The following is a 22354-nucleotide window of genomic DNA, read 5'->3' on the forward strand; positions in this document are numbered from 1 at the left end:
GTTGGGGAGGGGGGGGGGGGGGGGCAGAGAAGAGTCATGCTTGATTAAATCAAGTTTTTAAAAAAAAGAAAGAAAGAAGAAGATTCACGCTTGATTAAGTCCAATTCACATCAACCTGAACATGTTATTAAACCAAGAGCTCTCTCTCTCTCTGGACAGCCTGACCGCTGGCGGACGCTTACAGGTACAAACTTGGTCGACTGGTCGGAGGAAGTCAGACTACAACGTCTAACAGACTTGCTGACATGGTTTTGTTCTCCTTACTAAAGCCATATCGTAATACAGTGTTCTCTTGAGTGATAATGTAAAAATCTTTTTTTTTAAATGGGAGATCCATGACCTTTTTGAAGGAGGTCAAGGTAATGAGTATCTTGGACACCTTGGTACTGTGAACCAATTTACTGTCTATAACCATCCAAGTATTTATTTTGTACTTTATATATACAGTACCAGTCGAAAGTTTGGACACACCTACTCATTCAAGGGTTTTTATTGATTTTTACTATTTTCTACATTGTAGAACATTAGAAGATATCAAAACTATGAAATAACACATATGGAATCATGTAGCAACCAAAACATCAAAATGTATTTTAGATTGTTCGAAGTATCCACCCTTTGCCTTGATGACAGCTTTGCACACTCTTGGCATTCTCTCAACCAGCTTCATGAGGAATGCTTTTCCAACAGTCTTGAAAGAGTTCCCACATATGCTGAGCACTTGTTGGTTGCTTTTCCTTCACTCTGCAATTCAACTCATCCCAAACCATCTCAATTGGGTTGTGGTTGGGTGAAGGCCAGGTAATCTGATGCAGCACTCCATCACTCTCCTTCCTCGTGAAATAGCCCTTACATACCCTGGAGGTGTGTTTTGGATCATTGTCCTGTTGAAAAACAAATGATAGTCCCACTAAGCGCAAACCAGATGGGACGGCGTATCGCTGCTGAATGCTGTGGTAGCCATGCTGGTAAAGTGTGCCTTGAATTCTAGATACATCACAGACAGTGTCACCAGCAAAGCACTCCCACACCATCACACATACAGAGATCATCCATTCACCTACTCTGCGTCTCACAAAGACACGGCGGTTGGAACCAAAAATCTCAAATTTGGACTCATCAGACAAAAGGACAGATTTTCACTGAAATAATGTCTGTTGCTCGTGTTCCTTGGCCCAAGCAAGTCTCTTCTTATTATTGGTGCCCTTTTGTAGTGGTTTCCTTGCAGTAATATTGGGGCTCCCGAGTACCGCAGTGGTATAAGGCACTGCATCAGTGCATCAGTGCAAGAGGCATCACTGCAGTCCCTCGTTCGAAACCAGGCTGCATCATATCCTGCCGTGATTGGGAGTCCCATAGGGCGGCACACAATTGGCCCAGTGTCGTCCGGGTTTGGCCGGGGTAGGACGTCATTGTAAATAAGAATTTGTTCTTAACTGACTTGCCTAGTTAAATAATGGTAAAAAAATAAAAAATCATTGACCATAAATGATCTGAACAGGTGATGTCGAAATGTGTATCTTACTTGAACTCTGTGAAGCAATTATTTGGGCTGCAATCTGAGGTGCAGGTAACTTAAACTTATCCTCTGCAGCAGAGGTACAGTGCCTTGCGAAAGTATTCGGCCCCCTTGAACTTTTGCGACCTTTTGCCACATTTCAGGCTTCAAACATAAAGATATAAAACTGTATTTTTTTTGTGAAGAATCAACAACAAGTGGGACACAATCATGAAGTGGAACGACATTTATTGGATATTTCAAACTTTTTTAACAAATCAAAAACTGAAAAATTGGGCGTGCAAAATTATTCAGCCCCCTTAAGTTAATACTTTGTAGCGCCACCTTTTGCTGCGATTACAGCTATAAGTCGCTTGGGGTATGTCTCTATCAGTTTTGCACATCGAGAGACTGAAATGATTTCCCATTCCTCCTTGCAAAACAGCTCGAGCTTAGTGAGGTTGGATGGAGAGCATTTGTGAACAGCAGTTTTCAGTTCTTTCCACAGATTCTCGATTGGATTCAGGTCTGGACTTTGACTTGGCCATTCTAACACCTGGATATGTTTATTTTTGAACCATTCCATTGTAGATTTTGCTTTATGTTTTGGATCATTGTCTTGTTGGAAGACAAATCTCCGTCCCAGTCTCAGGTCTTTTGCAGACTCCATCAGGTTTTCTTCCAGAATGGTCCTGTATTTGGCTCCATCCATCTTCCCATCAATTTTAACCATCTTCCCTGTCCCTGCTGAAGAAAAGCAGGCCCAAACCATGATGCTGCCACCACCATGTTTGACAGTGGGGATGGTGTGTTCAGCTGTGTTGCTTTTACGCCAAACATAACGTTTTGCATTGTTGCCAAAAAGTTCAATTTTGGTTTCATCTGAACAGAGCACCTTCTTCCACATGTTTGGTGTGTCTCCCAGGTGGCTTGTGGCAAACTTTAAACAACACTTTTTATGGATATCTTTAAGAAATGGCTTTCTTCTTGCCACTCTTCCATAAAGGCCAGATTTGTGCAATATACGACTGATTGTTGTCCTATGGACAGAGTCTCCCACCTCAGCTGTAGATCTCTGCAGTTCATCCAGAGTGATCATGGGCCTCTTGGCTGCATCTCTGATCAGTCTTCTCCTTGTATGAGCTGAAAGTTTAGAGGGACGGCCAGGTCTTGGTAGATTTGCAGTGGTCTGATACTCCTTCCATTTCAATATTATCGCTTGCACAGTGCTCCTTGGGATGTTTAAAGCTTGGGAAATCTTTTTGTATCCAAATCCGGCTTTAAACTTCTTCACAACAGTATCTCGGACCTGCCTGGTGTGTTCCTTGTTCTTCATGATGCTCTCTGCGCTTTTAACGGACCTCTGAGACTATCACAATGCAGGTGCATTTATACGGAGACTTGATTACACACAGGTGGATTGTATTTATCATCATTAGTCATTTAGGTCAACATTGGATCATTCAGAGATCCTCACTGAACTTCTGGAGAGAGTTTGCTGCACTAAAGGTAAAGGGGCTGAATAATTTTGCACGCCCAATTTTTCAGTTTTTGAATTTGTTAAAAAAGTTTGAAATATCCAATAATTGTCGTTCCACTTCATGATTGTGTCCCACTTGTTGTTGATTCTTCACAAAATATACAGTTTTATATCTTTATGTTTGAAGCCTGAAATGTGGCAAAAGGGGGCCGAATACTTTCGCAAGGCACTGTAACTCTGGGTCTTCCTTTCCTGTGGCCGTCCTCATGAGAGCCAGTTTCATCATAGTGCTTGATGATTTTTGCGAATGCACTTTCAAAGTTCTTGAACTTTTCCGGATTGACTGACCCTAAACTAATGATGGACTGTCGTTTCTCTTTGTTTATTTGAGCTGTTCTTGCCAAAATATGGACTTGGTCTTTTCCCAAATAGGGCTATCTTCTGTATACCACCCCTACCTTGTCACACACAACACAACTGATTGATTCAAAAAGCACTAAGAACAAAATAAATTCCACAAATTAACTTTTAACAAGGCACATCTGTTAATTGAAATGCATTCCATTTGACTACCTTACGAAGCTGGTTGAGAGAATTCCAAGAGTGTGCAAAGCTGTCATCAAGGCAAAGGGTGGCTACTTTGAAGAATCTGAAATATAAAATATATTTGATTTATTTAACACTTTTTTGGTTACTACATGATTCCATATGTGTTATTTCATAGTGTTGATGTCTTCACTATTATTCTACAATGTAGAAAATAGTAAAAATCAAGAAAAACCCTGCAATGAGTAGGTGTGTCCAAACTTTTGACTGGTACTGTATATATATATACATTTTTCATTTTAAAACAGGGAATGCATTTGTTAAACAGTAACACATTACTGAAATTCTCTAGATTTACAACTATAGAAATTCTAGTTTCCTAATAAAAAAGAAATCGCAGTAAAAAAAAAAAAATACAACTAAAGTAGCATAAAATCTAAATGTAAATTTTCAAGCCATCCAAAAGGTTTTGCTCCATCGTCATTTTTGCACAGAACCATGCAAGGGGTGGGGTTGGTTTCTCAGTTCGGTCAGTGTAGTGTGCCTGTCGCTATTTACCAGCAGACTTCAAGCCATGCCATTATCTGAAGACCTGTGGAAGCTCTGATTTGTAGTGATGGAAAAGGTAGACTACATTTCATAGTTTTGTGTGAGCATGAGTGCACAGCATCGAGCTTGAAGTGAACTCTCTCTCTCAGACACATTCTCACTCGTCTTTCTCTCTGACCTACTCAGATTTAGTGGTTAGTATAAGTAGAAAAAGAGGGAAAAAAGTTGTCAAAACATTTAGAGATATTGTGTAATGGAGGCAATGTTATGCATTACATTAAGACAATTTCTTTGAGTTTTTGAAGAGGAATGTATCTGAAAAAGGAATGCAATGCTTGTATTCAGAGTGTTAACATCATTAAAAAAACTTGCTCTGAAATTAGTAATTAAATAACCCTCTACTATTTGTACATTCAGGCACTGAAAAATCATGTCAATATGTAACTAAAAAAGATAGTCACACTCAACTTTCCCTTGGTAAGAACAAGGAAACTGAAACTTTGAAATTGGCATTCGTGTAAATTTTCCTACTCAGTAGTAATGTCATGTGCATTCCCCTTGCTCTCCTTTTGTATGACCCCCCTCCCCTCCCCCCTCCCTTTAAGTGCGTTTCAATACTGAACTGACGTCAGAGCTTTCAGAGGCCCTCTTAAACCGCCACCTTGACTTACGGGGAAAACAAAGGCAAATGTCCACCGTTTTTAAGTTTCCCTCCGTGCAGACGCAGGTGTCCTCTGTCCTCCAGGCAGCCCCCCCCCCCACCCCCACCCCCCACCCCACGCCACCCAGGTGTGATAGCCAGCTCTCACCCCAGCAAACCTGAACTCAGTCAGTTTAACTATACAAGGGCTTTTACAAAAAAAGCTAACTTGAACAGCCATACAATGGCTAAAAAATAAACCATATCTCTACTTGTCTCGGTTTAAGTCATTTAGGTTGTTGTTTAGAGGATGTGTCGAAGTTTTCGCTCATTCGCATTGGAGCAGTTTCCAGTTCAGTCCTGCCCTGGGAGTTCAGTCACAGCGGTGTTTGTTTTTGGATGCGAAGGCAGAGGGGGTTTAGGGGGGTTAGGGGAACGCTATGGGGCTCCAAAGGAGAAGTTGTAGTCGGGGGTGGTGCGGTTTAGGGCAGGTTCAAGGGCTAGCCGCTGTCAGAGGAGGTGTGTGGCGCCGTGGAGGGCGAGCGGCGTCGGCGGGCGGTGGAGGTCCAAGAGCGCTCTGAGCGTTCGGAGCGCTCTGAGCCCAGCGAGGCAGGCCGGAAGCGGTGCAGGAAACCGTCTAGAAATTCCTGCTGCTGCTGGGTTATGGCTTGGGAGATGAGGCAGGGCAGCGCCTGTAGGCTGCCCGTCACCGAGTCCAGCTTGTCCTCCAGCATGCCGATGCGCTTGTCTAGCTCCTCGCTGCGCTCCTGCAGCTCTGACACCAGGTCGTACATCACGTTCTGGGTCTGCAGGAGGAGGAGAGAGAGGTGGTGATGGATCTATTACGGTATACTGTATGCTAACTGAATTTACTGTGTATATAAAAATTTAGTTGTTTGACAGTTGTCATGAATTGCACTAAAAAGTTAATATTGTATTCTATCAGTATTATTGTTATGGTCCATAAATTGCACTCAAAGCATGTATATATAAATACTGTATTATATCAGTATTATTGTATGGTGCATCTTTCTGCCAAAGAGCCAAAGATAGAAATTAGCCTAGTAGCTTTGATCTCACATCAGTTGCGCATGACCCCTTACGAGGTAATAATGAACAAATGAATGAATAAATAAATACATAAATCATGTCAGGGTAAACAAGCAAACAACTAGAATCTGAATCTAAGGATCTCAATATCAGAGTTGACAGGAAAGAGAAATATATCTGGGGTAGAAGGGGTAGTAACTAGGGCAAGAACAAATTGATGGGGATCTTTTTTTTATCAGCAATTTCTAAACACTCAATCACTGGAAGTGTATTCATATAAAGCAGGGTTCCCCAACTGGTGTGATTTTGTTTCAGTCAAATATGATATATGTTTGTGCTACAAGCGATCAATTTGCAGTCTACAAATGATCATGTTCCGGCACCCTAACCATCCGCTCAATAAAAGATCGTCTCGCAGATGAATCTAGTTGATGATCCCTGATATACATATGCATTTTGGAAGTGTTCTACATCTGTAAATTCCACCGGTCCTAGTTCTGGGACAATTCAGGATCAAGGATGTCTTGTCAAAACGTAGACTAATAGCCCTGCAGTTCAATTAATGAGAGAATACATATCTCTGAGCTAATTGGTCATTTTTCATCCTCATATATATCTGTCATTAACAGAATCATACGCTGAGGGAATAATCTACAAACGACTTCACGGAAAAGCAAAGCCCTTCTGTGTGTTTAACTGAACGGGCTACTACCCAGCAAACAGGGGGCGTTCTAATGACATTAACTTCATATGGCTGCAGGGGCAGTATTGAGTAGCTTGGATGAAAAGGTGCCCATTGTAAAAGGCCAGCTCCTCAGTCTCAGTTGCTAATATATGCATATTAGTATTAGTATTGGATAGAAAACACTCTAAAGTTTCCAAAACTGTCAAAATATTGTCTGTGAGTATAACAGAACTGATATTGCAGGCGAAACCCTGAGGAAAAACAAAACAGGAAGTTGCTTCTATTTTGAAAACTCCATGTTCCATAGCCTCCCTTTGCTGGATTTAAAGGGATATGAACTATATTCCTTTCCCTATCGCTTCCTCAAGGTGTCAACAGTCTTCAGACATAGTTTCAGGCTTTTATTTTGAAAAATGAGCCAGAACGATAACATCGCGTTAAGTGGCCACATGAGTTTTGCTTGCGCAACAGAATTCGGACAGCCATTTCCTTTCCCTCTCCTACTGTGAAAGACATTTGCGGTTGATATATTATCGATTATATATTTTAAAAACAACCTGAGGATTGATTATAAAAAACGTTTGACATGTTTCTGTGGACATAATGGAAACTATTTGGAATTTTTGTCTGCGTTGTCATGACCGCTCTTTCCTGTGGATTTCTGAACATAACGCGACAAACAAACAGAGGTATTTTGGATATAAAAATCATCTTTATGGAACAAACAGAACATTTGTTGTGTAACTGGGAGTCTCGTGAGTGAAAACATCCAAAGATCATCAAAGGTAAACGATTAATCTGATTGCTTTTCTGATTTTCGTGACCGAATTACCTGATGCTAAGTGTACTTAATGTTTTATCGTGCGATCGATAAACTTACACAAACGCTTGGATTGCTTTTGCTGTAAAGCATAATTTCAAAATCTGACACGACAGGTGGATTAACAAAAGGCTAAGCTGTGTTTTCCTATATTGCACTTGTGATTTCATGAATATAAATATTTATAGTAATATTTATTGTATGTAGCGCTATGCTATTCAGCGGTTGTTGATGACACTTATCCCGATAGGGGGATTGCAGCCATAACAGGTTTTAAGCAACGTTCCTATAAGGTCCCTTTAAGGGTTTTTTTGCGAGACATTATCCCACTGATGTTCTGTAAAGGTTCTAGGAACATTTGAACATGATGTTAACCTTGGGACTATAATAGGACGTTCAGTACAGGTTATTTTTATGTCCATTAGGGAATGTTACGTAAAGGTTCCTATTTGGTTCTGATAGGACGTTATCCATGGAACATTTAATGACCACAAGGGGACGTCGCATGATGGTCCCAAGGGAACCTTCTCTGGGGACCTTTGTCTAGTTCCCTGTAAGTTACCAGGACTTCCGTGAGGACCATGTCTCAGTTTTACTAGTATGTTCTCGGTACGTTGTGTCATGGTTCCCAAAAATCTCCAGGAGACCTTGACACAACATCCTAAGAATGTTCTAAAAATGGCCTCGGGGACATCCCCAGAACAAATCGGGAACTAGACAAAACCTCCAGGCGACCATGACACAACATCTCAAGAACATTTAGAACAAACTCGGGAACTAGATAAAACTGTTGTCACACCCTGATCTGTTTCACCTGTCCTTGTGCTTGTCTCCACCCCCCTCCAGGTGTCGCCCATTTTCCCCATTATCCCCTGGGTACTTATACCTGTGTTCTCTGTTTGTCTGTTTCCAGTTTGTTTTGTTTTGTCAAGCCTACCAGCATTTTCCCCTCTGTTCCTGTCTATTGATTGTTCCTGTTTTTGACCTTTTCTGATAAACATCATTGGGGACGTCCACGGAACAAACTGGGAACTAGACAAAAACATCCACGAGTCAAAGATAAAAACATCCTAAAATCGTCCCTGGGGACGTTCCCGGAACAACCTAGGAACTAGACAAAACCTCCACAGGACCATGACACAACATCCCAAGAAAATCAAAAATTGTCTTTGGGGATGTCCTGGGAATAAACCGGGAACTACACAAAACCTCCACATGACACAACGTCCTGATGACATAAGGCGACCATTTTGCGAGGTTCCGGGGACGTCCTAACAACTCATTTTTGTTTGCAGGGTAATGACTACTGATAAGTTTGAATAATGCACATACAGTTGCAGAGGTTACCTGTTATTTACATGGCTATCCAATGCTCTATCCCCTAGGACTAGACAGACTGCTTTAACCACATGTGTAGAGAGAGGGGTGGGGGTCCGGCAGTGCAAACACACATTAAAGCACTGTCTTCTGAACATTTTAGAACAGACACCTGGAGTGCAAATGCCACCCACATCAATGCAGTGGCTGGCGGCCAGCTGCGGCCCTTTGAAAAACCCCAGTCTTCTTACCTTCGCCAGGTCCACTAGCGTATTGGCCTGATCGTTGAGTTTCCTCTGCTCCATCTTTACACTGCGTAGTCTGGGCAGAGGCAGGGGGGTTGGAGTGGGGATAGAGGGCAGGGGTTGGTTGGTCGGTCATCAGGGTGAAGGTGGATGGGTGGAAGGGGGGGGGGGAAGAAGCAACACATCTTTGTCAGGAGAACGCTCTCTGGGAGCACGTTGAGGAGAGAGAGAGAGCCTGCATGCATATATAAGCATTCCCAGTCTTGATCATCGCCATACCAACACATGCAAAAAATGCAAAGAAATCTGAGTCAAAACAAAATAAGTCCCCCCACACATTTCTGTCAATAAAAATGTATAAATAAAGCCTTTCATAAAGGTGACATGACTCTGTATGCTTCCAGCTGTCACACCTTTCCAGCTAGCTGAGTGGCAGGCCGTCAGAGAAACATCAGTCATTGGGTGAGCTTGCAATGACTTGTGAGTGACGTGCACTTATGGTGTGGAGGGTGCTAGTGGGGGAAGGGCCAGAGCCTGTGAATGTGACATACAATAATGCTTGCAGTGGCACTTTAAATTCAATCTATGGCACCGACCGATAAAACACAGTGGCTACCTTAAATGACTTTGTTGATTGATGATTTCGGCGTACTACACTTCCTATAACACTGATCTTCTTGATCTGGTCGCCCTTGGAAATGAGATTCCTTGTCTAGGATAAGGTAAATAAAGGTTTGAGAATGGTGTCTCACTTTCAATGGCTACTGAAATACCTTTGAGATTTGTGCGTTGGTTTGGAGGGATGACGCCAGTCAATCAGTGGATCAACATTCTGGTGACTTGATCAGGTAGAAAGTCCTCTATGGGGCTAATTCTGATGCAATGACATTCAAGGACATTCATTCATGTGCAAATCGGGAGATCACAGCAAAGGCTCTGTTTTCGGGTTCATCTAATGAGAGAGGCTCAGTTTTGCGACTGTCCTTTCTAGCTTGTGCCTGTGAAGGAAAGGACCCGAGTGGGGTACAAAAAATATTCTAAAACTGTTTACCAGGGTACTACTATGGTGTGTAAAGATACCACTTGATTTGTGCTCTTTATTGTGAGTGTCTGATATGGCTGAGTGTTGATTTGCCGTAAAAAAAAAACAACACCCCAAAACAAAAACAGACTTTTTAAACTCTGAAGATATGTGTTTAATACAAAATCCGGAGCAAGGATGGGACTGCCAATGCAGGTTAATATAGCCTACATATTGTAGCTATATTAATCATGGTAACATCATAGATGGCGACTTCATTGATGAATGGACTCTGGCCAAGCCGACAAGCCCCAACAAGCTCATACTGCCAGATGCCTCTGACTTTCTTCAGACACCCCACTCCCATGTCATCATCAGTGGTAATGTAGATGCTTTCTGTCATTCCATTCAGAGGATGAGGGTAAATGGAACATTAAAAGGAAACCAAAACAATCGGCATCCAGCATTTGAAGGTTCATGCATGTCAAACGTAGACATGGAGAGAGAGAATGTAGAGGAAACAGGAGGAACATAGAAGACTCAACTTACTTCTGAGCTCTGCAGTGATAGAGCAAAACAAAGACAGAACACAATACAAAGTTTTAAACCCCACAACATCCACGAAACAAGTGAACCATTACACTTCTCACTGTAAGCACAGGGTAAGGGTTGAGGAGAGGGGAAGGGAAGGGCAGGGCAGGGCAGGGCAGGGCAGGGGAAGGAGAGCCATTAAAGTGCATTGTAGTTTAGACTGAGGATGGTGTGTGTGTGTGTGTGTGTGTGTGTGTGTGTGTGTGTGTGTGTGTGTGTGTGTGTGTGTGTGTGTGTGTGTGTGTGTGTGTGTGTGTGTGTGTGTGTGTGTGTGTGTGTGTGTGTGTGTGTGTGTCAGGTGCAGCTGCGTTTTATGTGTGTGTGTTATTATTTTTGTATACTATTGAATAACACAACTTGCTAACTGAACACATAGGATATCGTCACAGGAAATGGCAGCGAGAGTAGGAAAAGTAGGACATTATAACAAAGTGTGCTGCTGGCTAGGAGTGCTGTTAGGAATACACAAATACAGCTAAATACTGTTAGTATGATAGCAGTGCAACTAAAATCACTATTACTTCCTACTGCTTCAACAACAAATAACAATAAAGACAATAACATATATTTAACAACTTTGAACAGGTGGTAAAAAAAACAACTAAGTGTTCACATAGGCTTCAGGCATGCCTACAAGGAAGTCATATTCTTTGGGAAATGGTACTTACTGATGGATGGCCTGTAGAAACTTCCGCTGGTGTTTGCGCACCTTAGCGTGATCTATCTTCTTGACCAGCTTAGTGTGTTTGTAGATGAGCCATGTTTCCCTGAGTACATTGGCAGCTGTGTTCTTTACCTGCGGAACAATGAGGAAACAATGTGAATCCTTACAACATGGGCAAGGTGTCACGCAGTGTTGTGTTCGAGACCACCTAAAGCGAGACTGATTCAAGAACAAGACCGGAGCGAATTTAGTCTGAGTCAAGACCAAGACCGGAAGGAGGGCGAGGCTGAGTCGAGACCGAGAACAAAAAAATGCGAGTCCAATTCAAGACCATGATTGGAATTTTGTCAAATCGTCACCATAAGAGTTCAAAATGTCTAATATTTCTGTATTCATATTTCAGAACAACATATGGATTCTTTAGACATTCAGAATGGTGAAAAAAAGCATGCTGAGGGGAAATAAAGCCACTCTACACATTTTTACTAATGTAACAGTATAACTTTAGACCGTCCCCTCCGCGAACCAGGGACCCTCTGCACACATCAACAACAGTCACCCACGAAGCATCGTTACCCATCGCTCCACAAAAGCCGCGGCCCTTGCAGAGCAAGGGGAACTACTACTTCAAGGTCTCAGAGCAAGTGACGTCACCGATTGAAACGCTATTTAGCACGCACCACCGCTAACTAAGCTAGCCGTTTCACATCCGTTACACTAACCCAAACACAGTGGGGAACAATTAGGGCCTTCTACACTTTAAGAGAAAGGCTAAGGATTTATAAAATAAAATATAGATATTTTCAATGATGTTCTGGTTTAATCTCTTATATTTTTGTTGGAAAGGAAAGGGTTAACACGGAATTTAAAAAATATCCAATCAGGATTTTACTTTGGTGGTCTCTGGGGAGATAATTCTAGCTAGCTAAGTCAGCCATTGGCTAGGCCATCAGAAGCTTGATAGAAGGCATCTGCCATTAACTGTATTAGGGCAAAATGTTGGAGTGACTGTGAAATCACTTCTCGAAGGCCAACAAGTCACTGTGCAAAAGCGAGCAGTAGCTTTCCCACGGTCTAGATGGCTAGCTTTTGTTGTAGGCTAGTTTGCAGCAGCTGCAGCAGGTGTTATATAAGAGGATGTTGTTGCTAATTTGTTAGGTTCTCCCTTTTCAAGAATAACTTTCAACAAGAAGTTAAGTTTCAAATGATTATCATCTGGTGAGTGGAACTGTGTTCTTTACTGCAACTCGCATGCTGTTAGCCATCTCTTTGAAAATAGCTTACGTGTGTAAAACATTTCTTACACTTTAGATCACTGGTTACTTTGTGTGCTATACATTTTAAAAAAAAATCCAATGGGAAGTAATAGTTGTCCATTTCGACTGGGAGATGCTTAGCCTAATGGTTGTGTTTTTGCATTATGATTGGGACCTACTGGCTTATTATGTCTCAGTGAATGGACTGCTTTCTTTCCATCGGCCCTATGCAGTGGTGTAGTGGTGCCTGGAGAAGTGTGTCCTGTGCTAAAAATCCTGTTTTCCTATGGAATTTTCAGATTTTCACTCTCAAAATTACACGTTTTGGGTGTCGTTGCCCTTTAATTCAATTGAGCAAAACAAATGTCCTCCCCATTGATACAAATCAGAGTTATATTATTCTGTCAGGTAGGCCTACATTGTATTCAACATTTAATTGGAGCGGTTTTTAGGGGAAAGCCTTTAGGGGAAAGCCTTTCACGCTGTTGGATTCGGGGTGAAACTTTGAACATTGTTATACTCAGAGGTAGAGGAACATTAGTTACAAAAGAGACACGAGGGGAGCCATAATGAAGCTTGGGAGGGGCTGAGTGCAGGGAACACGATCGCATGTGGCAGTACTGATAAAGGGAGAAACCGTTGAAGGATCATGTCACTTAGCTCCCTGCTTAGCAAGAATGATGCAATGTCTAGCGATAAGGAGGAGACGCCACCCTTTGGGAAACATTTAACTTGGTTAAGCTTCTCTAGTGTCCGTGAGTTATTTACTCTGAAAATTAGAACCTAACAATGCAAACAGCCATGATGACTGGATTACACATCACAAATAGCCTAATAACTAAGACTATGGCCCAAACCTTTTCAATATGTATTTTACATACCCATTGTTGACTTAGTTAGCATTTACTGGTAAATATAAGTCGAAACGTCTTTCCTACCTACCGGCTAGAGATGTCATTCTTCTGTGAGCTGCTCCAGGGACAACCAGTTGAGAGCTGTGCGCTCTTGCTGCCTGCAGATGATATTCCGCTGAAACTTGGCTATGTGTGCTGAGCGCATGTAAATATATATTCTTTGCGATTGTGTAGGCTTAATAAATCGTATACCTCCACTACACTACTTTGATATGCAACAGTGGAGATGAACCTCTCTGGGATCGTTCGGGACGCTAGCGTCTCACCTCGCCAACAGCCAGTGACATTGCAGGGCGCCAAATTCAAAACAACAGAAATCTCATAATTAAAATTCCTCAACCATACAAGTATTGTACACCATTTAAAAGATACACTTCTCGTTTATCCAATTCCGATTTCAACTCCGATTTCAAAAAGGCTTTTCGGCGAAAGTGGAACATATTGTTAGGTCAGCAACTTGTCACAGAAAGCATTCAGCCATTTTCCAACCAAAGAGAGGTGTCACAAAAAGCAGAAATATAGATCAAATGAATCACTAACCTTTGACGATCTTCATCAGATGACACTCCCAGGACTCAATGTTGCACAATACATGCATGTTTTGTATGATCAAGTTCATATTTATATCCAAAAACCTCAGTTTACATTGGCGCCATGTTCAGAAATGCCTCCAAAACATCCGGAGAAATTGCAGAGAGCCACATCAAATAACATGAATACGCATCATAAACTTTGATGAAAGATACATGTTTTACATAGAATTAAAGATAAACTTGTTCTTAATGCAACCGCTCTGTCAGACTTCGAAAAAGCTTTATGGCAAAAGCACAATATTCAATCATCTGAGAACAGCGTTCAGCCACAAAAGCAAGCCATACAGTTATCCGCCAAATTGTGGAGTCAACAAAAGTCATAAATAGCATTATAAATCTTCAATTACCTTTGCTGATCTTCATCGGAATGCACTCCCAGGACTCCCACTTCCACAAGAAATGTTTGTTTTGTTCGATTACGTCCATATTTATGTCCAAATACCTCCGTTTTGTTTGTGCGTTTAGTTCACTATTCCAAAGGCACAATGTGCGAGAGCAAAATCCAGACAAAAAGTCAAAAGAGTTCCATTACAGTTTGTAGAAACATGTCAAACGATGTTTACAAACAATCTTTAGGGTCTTATATAATAACTCTTAAATAATATTCCAACCGGACGATAGCGTATTCATTACAGAGGAAAAAGAAGGAACGGCGCGCCCGCGTGACCGCGCAGTAAACAACTGATTGGCCTCAGCCTAGTCCACTTGTTGAAACAGCTCTTAATCGACACCCTTCCACAATAGAAGCCTCAAACAACTTTTGGAAGACTGTTAACATCTGCTGGAAGCCTTGGGAAGTGCAATCTGGCCCCATAGACACAGCATATTGGATAGGCAATCACTTAAATTAAACTACAAACCTCAGATTTCCCACTTCCTGGTTGGATTTGTCTCAGGTTTTAGAAAACACTCTGAAGTTTCTAAAACTGTTTGAATTATGTCTGTGAGTATAACAGAACTCATATGGCAGGCGAAAACCTGAGAGAAATCCAACCAGGAAGTGGGACATCTGAGGTTTGTATTTTTTCAAAGCTTGGCCTACCGAATACACATTGAGATATGGATAAAGTTGCACTTCCTACGGGTTCCACTAGATGTCAACCGTCTTTAAAAACTTGAATGAGGATTCTACTATAAAGGAGGGGCTCATGAGACCTCTTTGAGTCAGCGGTCTGGCAGAGAGCCTTGGTCTCATGACGCGCTCTCCCGACTTTCGTTCCAGTGCTTTTCTGAAGACAAAGGAATTCTCCGGTTGGAACATTATTGATGTTTTATGTAAAAAACCTCCTAAAGATTGATTCCATACATCGTTTGACATGTATCTAAAGGACTGTAACGGAACTTTTCCAGTTTCTGTCTGGATGAAGTGCCTGCGCCTCATGAAGATGGATTACTGGGCTGAACACGCTAACAACAAGTGGCTATTTGGACATAAATTATGGAACTTTATGGAAAAAATCTGTAATTTAGTGTCGAACTGAGATTCCTGGGAGTGCCTTCTGATGAAGATCATCAAAGGTAAGTGGAATATTTATGGAGTTGTTTCTAACTTTGTTGATTTCAAAATGGCGGATATTCCTCTGGCTGTTTTGGGTTCTGAGCGCTGTTCTCAGATTATGCTTTTTCCATAAAGTTTTTAAAAATCTGACACAGCGGTCGCATTAAGGAGAAGTCTATCTTTAATTCTGTGAATAACACTTGTATCTTTTATCAATGTTTATTATGGGTATTTCTGCAAAATCACCGGATGTTTTGGAATCAAAACATTACTGCACATAAGGCACTAATGTAAACTGAGATTTTTGGATATAAATATGCACATTATCGAACAAAACATACATTTATTGTGTAACATGATGTCCTATGAGTGTCATCTGATGAAGATCATCAAAGGTTAGTGATTAATTTGATCTATATTTCTGCTTTTTGTGACTCCTATCTTTAGCTGGAAAAATGGCTGTGTGTTTTTTCGACTTGGCTATGACCTAACATATGTTAGTGCTTTAGCTGCATTTTTGAAATCGGATACGATGGGTAGATTAACAAGATGTTTATCTTTCATTTGCTGTATTGGACTTGTTAATGTGTGAAAGTTACATATTTCTAAAAAATATTTTTGAATTTCGTGCACTGCCTTATCAGCGGAATGTTGTCGAGCACTAGAAAGGTTCATGGTTATATGTAGGAGCCAGATGGCTTTGGAATGTGCTGGGTGGATGTGAGGAAGTCACAGGATCCCTATAGGGGATACGGGTGGACATCTGTGGATTAGGCAAATGAGGGGTTGAGGCCAGGTCAGATCCCCTTAAATCTTATGGTTTATTACCCAATTACTTCGTCTTCCTGTCGGAGCATAATTGATGTAAGGATTGGAGAGAAGGAGGAGTGCCTAAATTGGAGTATAAATACTTGTTGTGGTGGAAACAACATGTTTTGTCTAATACAGCTATATTTATCCTCTGGTCAGAATAAACTTGGTTAAGCTTTCATAATGTCCGTAAAGTTTTTTTAACTCTGAGAATTAGAACCTAACAATACATTTTACGTATGGATTGTCCCAGCAATCAAACCCACTACCCTGGCATTACCAGTAGTGTAAAGTACTTAAGTAAAAATAATTTTGTCATTTTTTGGGGAATCTCTACTTTACTTTACTATTTATATTTTTGACAACTTTTACTTTTACTTCACTGCATTCCTAAAGAAAATAATGTACTTTTTACTCTGACACCCAAAAGTACTCGTTACATTTGGAATGATTAGTAGGACAGGAAAATGGTCCAATTCCTCCCTGGTCATCCCTACTGCCTCTGAGCTGACGGACTCACTAAACACACATGCTTCGTTTGTAAATTATGTCTGTGTGTCGGAGTGTGACCCTGGCTATCTGGAAATGTTTTAAACAATAATGGTGTCATCTGTTTTGCTTAATATATATTAATTTTTATAATTTTTATATATAATATATTTTTCTTTTTGATACTTAAGCATATTTTAGCAATTAAATTTACTTGTGATACTTTATAGAAATGTTTTGATTTACATATTTCATGACTACGATCATGTCTCATCACTGCAATTCCCCAACGGGCTCAGGAAAGATGAAGGTCAAGTCATGCATCCTCCAAAACATGACCTACTTGTGATACTTAAGTATATTTAAAACCAAATACCTGTGAACTTTTTAAGTAGTATTTTACCTGGTGAGTTTTACTTGAGTCATTTTCTATTAAAGTAATTTATCTGTACTTTTACATGACAATTGGGTACTTTTTTCACCACTGTTCATTACATGCGCCATGGTCTCCCAACTGAGCTACAAAGGACCACCAGGTACATACATTTGTTTGTACTTTTTAACAGTTAGTAATACCGTGTTCCATCATGAACCATAAACGACAGTTCTTGTATTATTTTTAGACAACCTACCATACAGTAAGTGATGTGACATTTACTTTAGTGCGTGAGCGTGAGTGACTCACTCGTTTGCAGAGTTGTGTGTCCATCATGAAGTTGTGGACATGCTTCTCAGCCTTGGTCAACTCCAACTTCCTGGCTACCACGGCGACCACCAGCGCAGTGCAGCCCGCTCCCTATTGGTCAGAAACATAGTCAGGGCCATTAATCAGTTAATACTCTGAAAGGTGACTACTGAGTTGGGTCATTGTGTTAGTACTGTATGGGTGGTGACCGTTGGGAGGAAATGTTCAGTTGTTCTAGAATAAAGCAAGTTGAGGAAACACAAGTTTTCAGATTTCAAACGTGGCTGTTATGTGGAATAATATGTATATTAGTCATGAAATAGTGCATGAAACAAACACACAACCTCATTTCCAATGACCGATAACATACCATGATCCCTGTAAGCAGACATACGCCTTTCCCACAGTACGTGTTAGGTACCATGTCTCCGTAGCCAATGGAGAGGAAGGTAATAGAGATGAGCCACATGGCTCCCAGGAAGTTACTGGTCACTTCCTGTGTGTCATGATACCTAAAGTAAGGAAGAGAGAAACAGAGGAAGATACCCATCAGTGACACCCAATACTGTAAAGGGAACCTGAGCATGCTGGAGAGGCCATGAACTAACAGGTGGTTGCTGTTAAAGAAGCTATACAATATGTGCAAAGTGTTTCACCTTTCGTCATGCCTGCACTAAATATCTAAAAGGCACCCAATCCATGTTGGAAACAAAATGGTCAAACGTTATGACGTTGTGCCATTGCATTCCAAACTACCATAGTTTTTTTTTGTCAATTGCGCTGTGGTAAATGAAGTTCAACAGTCAATCATTCAATGAGTAGCCAAATGAAAATGAAATGGAAGGGAAAACATAATTGATTTCTAGAATCCTTTTAAAGAATCAGATCAAATGCCGATGGTGGTTTGAGAATTCTCCACAGCAAAACACTGAACATATACTATATGTATCAGTGTCTATCAATCAACATGAGAAGATAGATGATTTCAATTGAGAAGCATTTAAAAATGGACATCAATCCAGACGTACACCTGAAATTACAAGATGATTGGAATGAGGAAGTAACATACAGTAAGTTATGCAGCTATGCATTTAAGCGTTATGAGAACCGCAGGCAATTAACTTGATGTTTTACAGGAATTTAATACAAAACTAACAAGTGGCATTCTAAAATACTATAACCATTTTGATCAGCACTCATCTCCCAACAAATACAAAATCAATGCACCAAAATAAAATTGACCATCGACATAATTTTGGAGAGTCAATTCTCGTTTCTTCCAACATGATAGGGGAAAAAATACTTTGGATCTCTAATGTGAAGAGTTTTAACTACCCCAACAAAGGTTTGGTTATGAACATCATCCCTTCAAACTTTGTCACTTCACTTCATTTTTTGGTTTGTTCAAAATGGCAGACAACCATGCGATAGCCAAATGTTCCCAAAAACACAGCAGATATATCATTGATTGAACATTGATAAAGACATTCCCATTCCCTTGCATTGTGGAGAAAAGTCCCAAAATATGCATGTCCAGCCCAACCCTCCCTTTCTTTACATAACATTTCCCTGATTGGCTAAGCAGCTGTCTAGGAGGAGTTAAAATACTGAGGCTCATTGTACAATTGGATTACTAACAACTCTCAAAAGTACAAAGGGTGACTTTTAAGGATATAGAGCAAATGCCAAATGGGCTGGTCCATTTTTTATGTAGTGGACCTGTAAGTTTTTTTTGTGCAAAATAAGAATTATCTGGAGAATGATGGGAGCCTCAAGGAAATAAATGGGCCATAGTGGGGGCCTTAAGGGAAAAAAAGGGCCAATGTTTTGAAATGCCAGAGATGACTTCTGGTCTGAGTCTGCCCCTGATATAGAGGATGATGTTTTCTGCTCGCAGAGATTTTATCCGAAAGGGACCCTTGTTATACCAATTAGGAATATGCTAATGCATCGATTATGCAGTTGTGACCCAGCATGTGGAATTCAAATGGCCGGAACAATTCCACCTATTCAAGGCAGAAATAGAGTTTGGAACAGCTGGGGCAGATGAACTACGTTGGAACTCAAAGTTTCCTCAAAAGAAAGGCTTCTTAAAAAATCTCCTCCTAGACAGTTCACTTTCATTAACCAACTAGTCATGCCTTCAGCAGCTGTTAAACTCTTATCTGCTTAACTCAACTCTGGTTTCATGCCCAATGTCAGGAAAAACAACATGATCCTTTTTTCCTCAGAGTGAATAGTGTGGGTTCAAGCCACCGTATGGCATGCAAAAAAAGCAAGTCGATACAATACCATGCAGGCAATAAAAAGATGTCCGCATCCTGCATGCTGAAAAGCCAGTATATTGAGAGCAAAGAGAGCGAAAACAAAGCCTGAGATCTATTTAGAAATGAAAACCATCCTTGACAAATATCGCAATATTGTCAAGTTGGATTGGGGTTGAATATTTACTTAGACAGTGTTTTATCTGCAAGCAGCTGTAAAAACGCATTAAGAAGCTCAATGTTTTTGACGTCCCTGTCTCTTTCCCCTGGACTCTCCGCCTTCAGTAGCATGCCGTCTGACAAGGCTTTGGAGCAAGGAAGGGGGCCGCAATAGTGACTAATTTGCTCATTTTAGACAATCTACGATTTAAAACGGGCAGAGACATGAGTCATTCCAGGTCACAAATTATGTGACAGAACCTGATGGAAGTCGTCTGTCAACATAATACATGGATTCCTATTTTACCCTCTGATTAATGTGAAGTTAAGTAGCAAAGCAGAGGTGAAATGTGTCCTTTAAAAGTGACTTGCTTCTACGTCATGTTAATTGTCTAGTGAATCATGATGAGTTCCACTCAATCAGCTCGGTTCATCGGGGGTTGGGTCGATGTGTCGTTTGCACACAGGAACTGTCTCAAATTGCATGGATGCTCTTGACGGCACCAGTGACGCCTTTGTAGGAGGAGTATTTTAAATGCCGTAGTGTCCAAATGATTCCAGGCTGGTGAAAGTGGTTAGAGCATTACACAATGCGAGAGGTTGCTAGAGGGTTCTCAATTTCCGTAATGGTATAACATTGCACAGTGTATGTTTCTCTGTATCGGGATATGTTTGCTTTAAGAATACGTCTTATTGTGAATCTCTACATTTAAGGCTGGACTACGTTGGATGTGGAATTAGGTGGAATTAGGTTTTGGAATTAGGTGGAATTAGATTTTCACAAAAAATCTATGAATCTTGAAAAGGACACAAATAGACAAATGTCCATAGACTACAGTGATGTGGGCACTAGAAGCTACGGAAGCAGAACCAATTGATGGCATTTTGAAGCTCTCAATATACTGTGTAGTGTTGGCATAGCATGGAGAAGAGCTGGCACCACTTTCGACCTAGTGCGAGACAATTGGAATTGTCTGAAACAAGATGTCTCCCACCCTTGCAAAATATCCCATAGAAGTAGGCTTTCAAAACATCCTTTTGTTATAGACCTTTCATTGTTTGATCACTCCATCAAAAAATTCTGCATTTCCTTACTTCGTCAGCAACTCTATTTGCAAGTACACACAGCTGAGAAAACTAGATATAAATACACCTTCCAAAAAGGGCTTTAGAACATGTGAATATGGGAATATCACTTGATTCACACGGTTGAAAACAACCTAACCTGTGACATCACCATATATCTACCGCATCAGCCAACACAAAAGAGACCATTGAAGAACGTAACTGTCATAAACAACATCACTGTCCTGGGTGGTGTTGAAGTACCAGCCTGGTCTCATGGACTAGATGTAACATAATAAATGTAAATCCGGTACACTCAAATTAGTACAATATACAGTAAGTTACATTTGGTATGGTTACATACCTCAGAATTTTGGCAATGAAGTCCTTTACCATTTTTATGCCTCCGTGCACAGTTAGATGGAAGTTGCTAACTAGTGTTGGAATGGAAGTCTATTGGTACCTGCTAGCAAGATAGTAGATACCATAGACCTCCAGTCATTGTGCTAATGCTAGTTAGCATTGGCTTGGAAACTACCTCTAACTTCCTTCATACTGGATGCAGAGACATAAAAATAGAAGTAGATAAAGGGCTTTATTGCCAAAATCCTGAAGTATCCCTTTAAGGCAAAAACAAAAGGAGGGTTGAGGGGGGCATAAAACGTGAATGTCTAGCAACCCAAAGGTTATGTGTTCAAATCTCTTCAGAGACCACTTTAGCATTTTAGCTAATTAGCAACTTTGCAACTACTTACTACTTTTGAGCTACTTTGCAAATACTTATCATGTTAGCTAACCCTCGCCCTACCTCTAGCCTAGCTAACGTTAGCATTAGCCATTTAGCCACCTAACTAACGTTAGCCACAACAAATAGGGATTTGTAACATATCATACGTTTTGCAAATTCGTAACATATTGTACTGATTGCAATTCGTAACATATCATACGAATTGTGTTTCATAACATCTCATGAAATGGATGATGGACATCCATAAATGAATACATACCATACGTAACATTTCATACTAAATGGAGGGAGACAGATTTAGGTATAGATCAGGTTGGAAGTACACAACTCATCCCTGATGGGAAAGGGTTAAAAATGGATGCAGTGATATGGCCGTGGGCTGCTTTTTCCTCTTTGTGTCATCTAGCCTTTTAACCTTGGCCATCTCCCCCAGCTTTCTTTATCTCCCTCTCTCACCATGTTTGGATGAGCTCATGCAAGAGACAGATGGTTTGTCCCGGGGATATACAGTAGCAATAACTGACAATGCGTCCTCTAAGCTATTGGAGGGATTTCATGAACAAGGGATAAAATCAAAAGGCCTCTCTCAGTCATGAGTATTCAAAACTTCCCAAAATCCTGTTGTCGGTTCGATGTAGTAAGAAAATGTAACATATATACATTTACCAAAAAGATTGGTTGGAAAGAATTGTAACTGTTACATACAGTATAAAGACAACATTACACAGTAGACAATGATAATGCCAAATAAAGCATCATTTGTTGCT

At 40.7% G+C, this 22354-nt stretch overlaps 1 protein-coding gene across 2 annotated transcripts in view; it reads right to left on the minus strand.

Annotated features, from left to right (window-relative positions):
- Positions 1 to 1730: 1730 nt before the first annotated feature.
- LOC110530934 (small conductance calcium-activated potassium channel protein 2) overlaps positions 1731 to 22354 on the minus strand; it is a 65782-nt gene continuing 45158 nt past the window's right edge. Inside the window, exons 5-9 of one of the 2 annotated variants that reach the window (XM_036985675.2) lie at positions 17722 to 17863; positions 17352 to 17462; positions 11111 to 11238; positions 8837 to 8906; positions 1731 to 5519 (exon numbers count right to left, since the gene is read on the minus strand). In XM_036985675.2, coding sequence (XP_036841570.2) covers positions 5214 to 5519; positions 8837 to 8906; positions 11111 to 11238; positions 17352 to 17462; positions 17722 to 17863 — 757 coding nt within the window. In that variant the 3' untranslated portion in view covers positions 1731 to 5213. Of the gene's footprint in view, positions 5520 to 8836; positions 8907 to 10002; positions 10410 to 11110; positions 11239 to 17351; positions 17463 to 17721; positions 17864 to 22354 lie in introns of those variants that run through there. The other variant, XM_090181996.1, reaches the window with a different exon arrangement.

Source organism: Oncorhynchus mykiss, chromosome 8 (genome assembly GCF_057628025.1).
Source record: "Oncorhynchus mykiss isolate SJ-2025 chromosome 8, ASM5762802v1, whole genome shotgun sequence".
Lineage (NCBI taxonomy): Eukaryota > Metazoa > Chordata > Actinopteri > Salmoniformes > Salmonidae > Oncorhynchus > Oncorhynchus mykiss.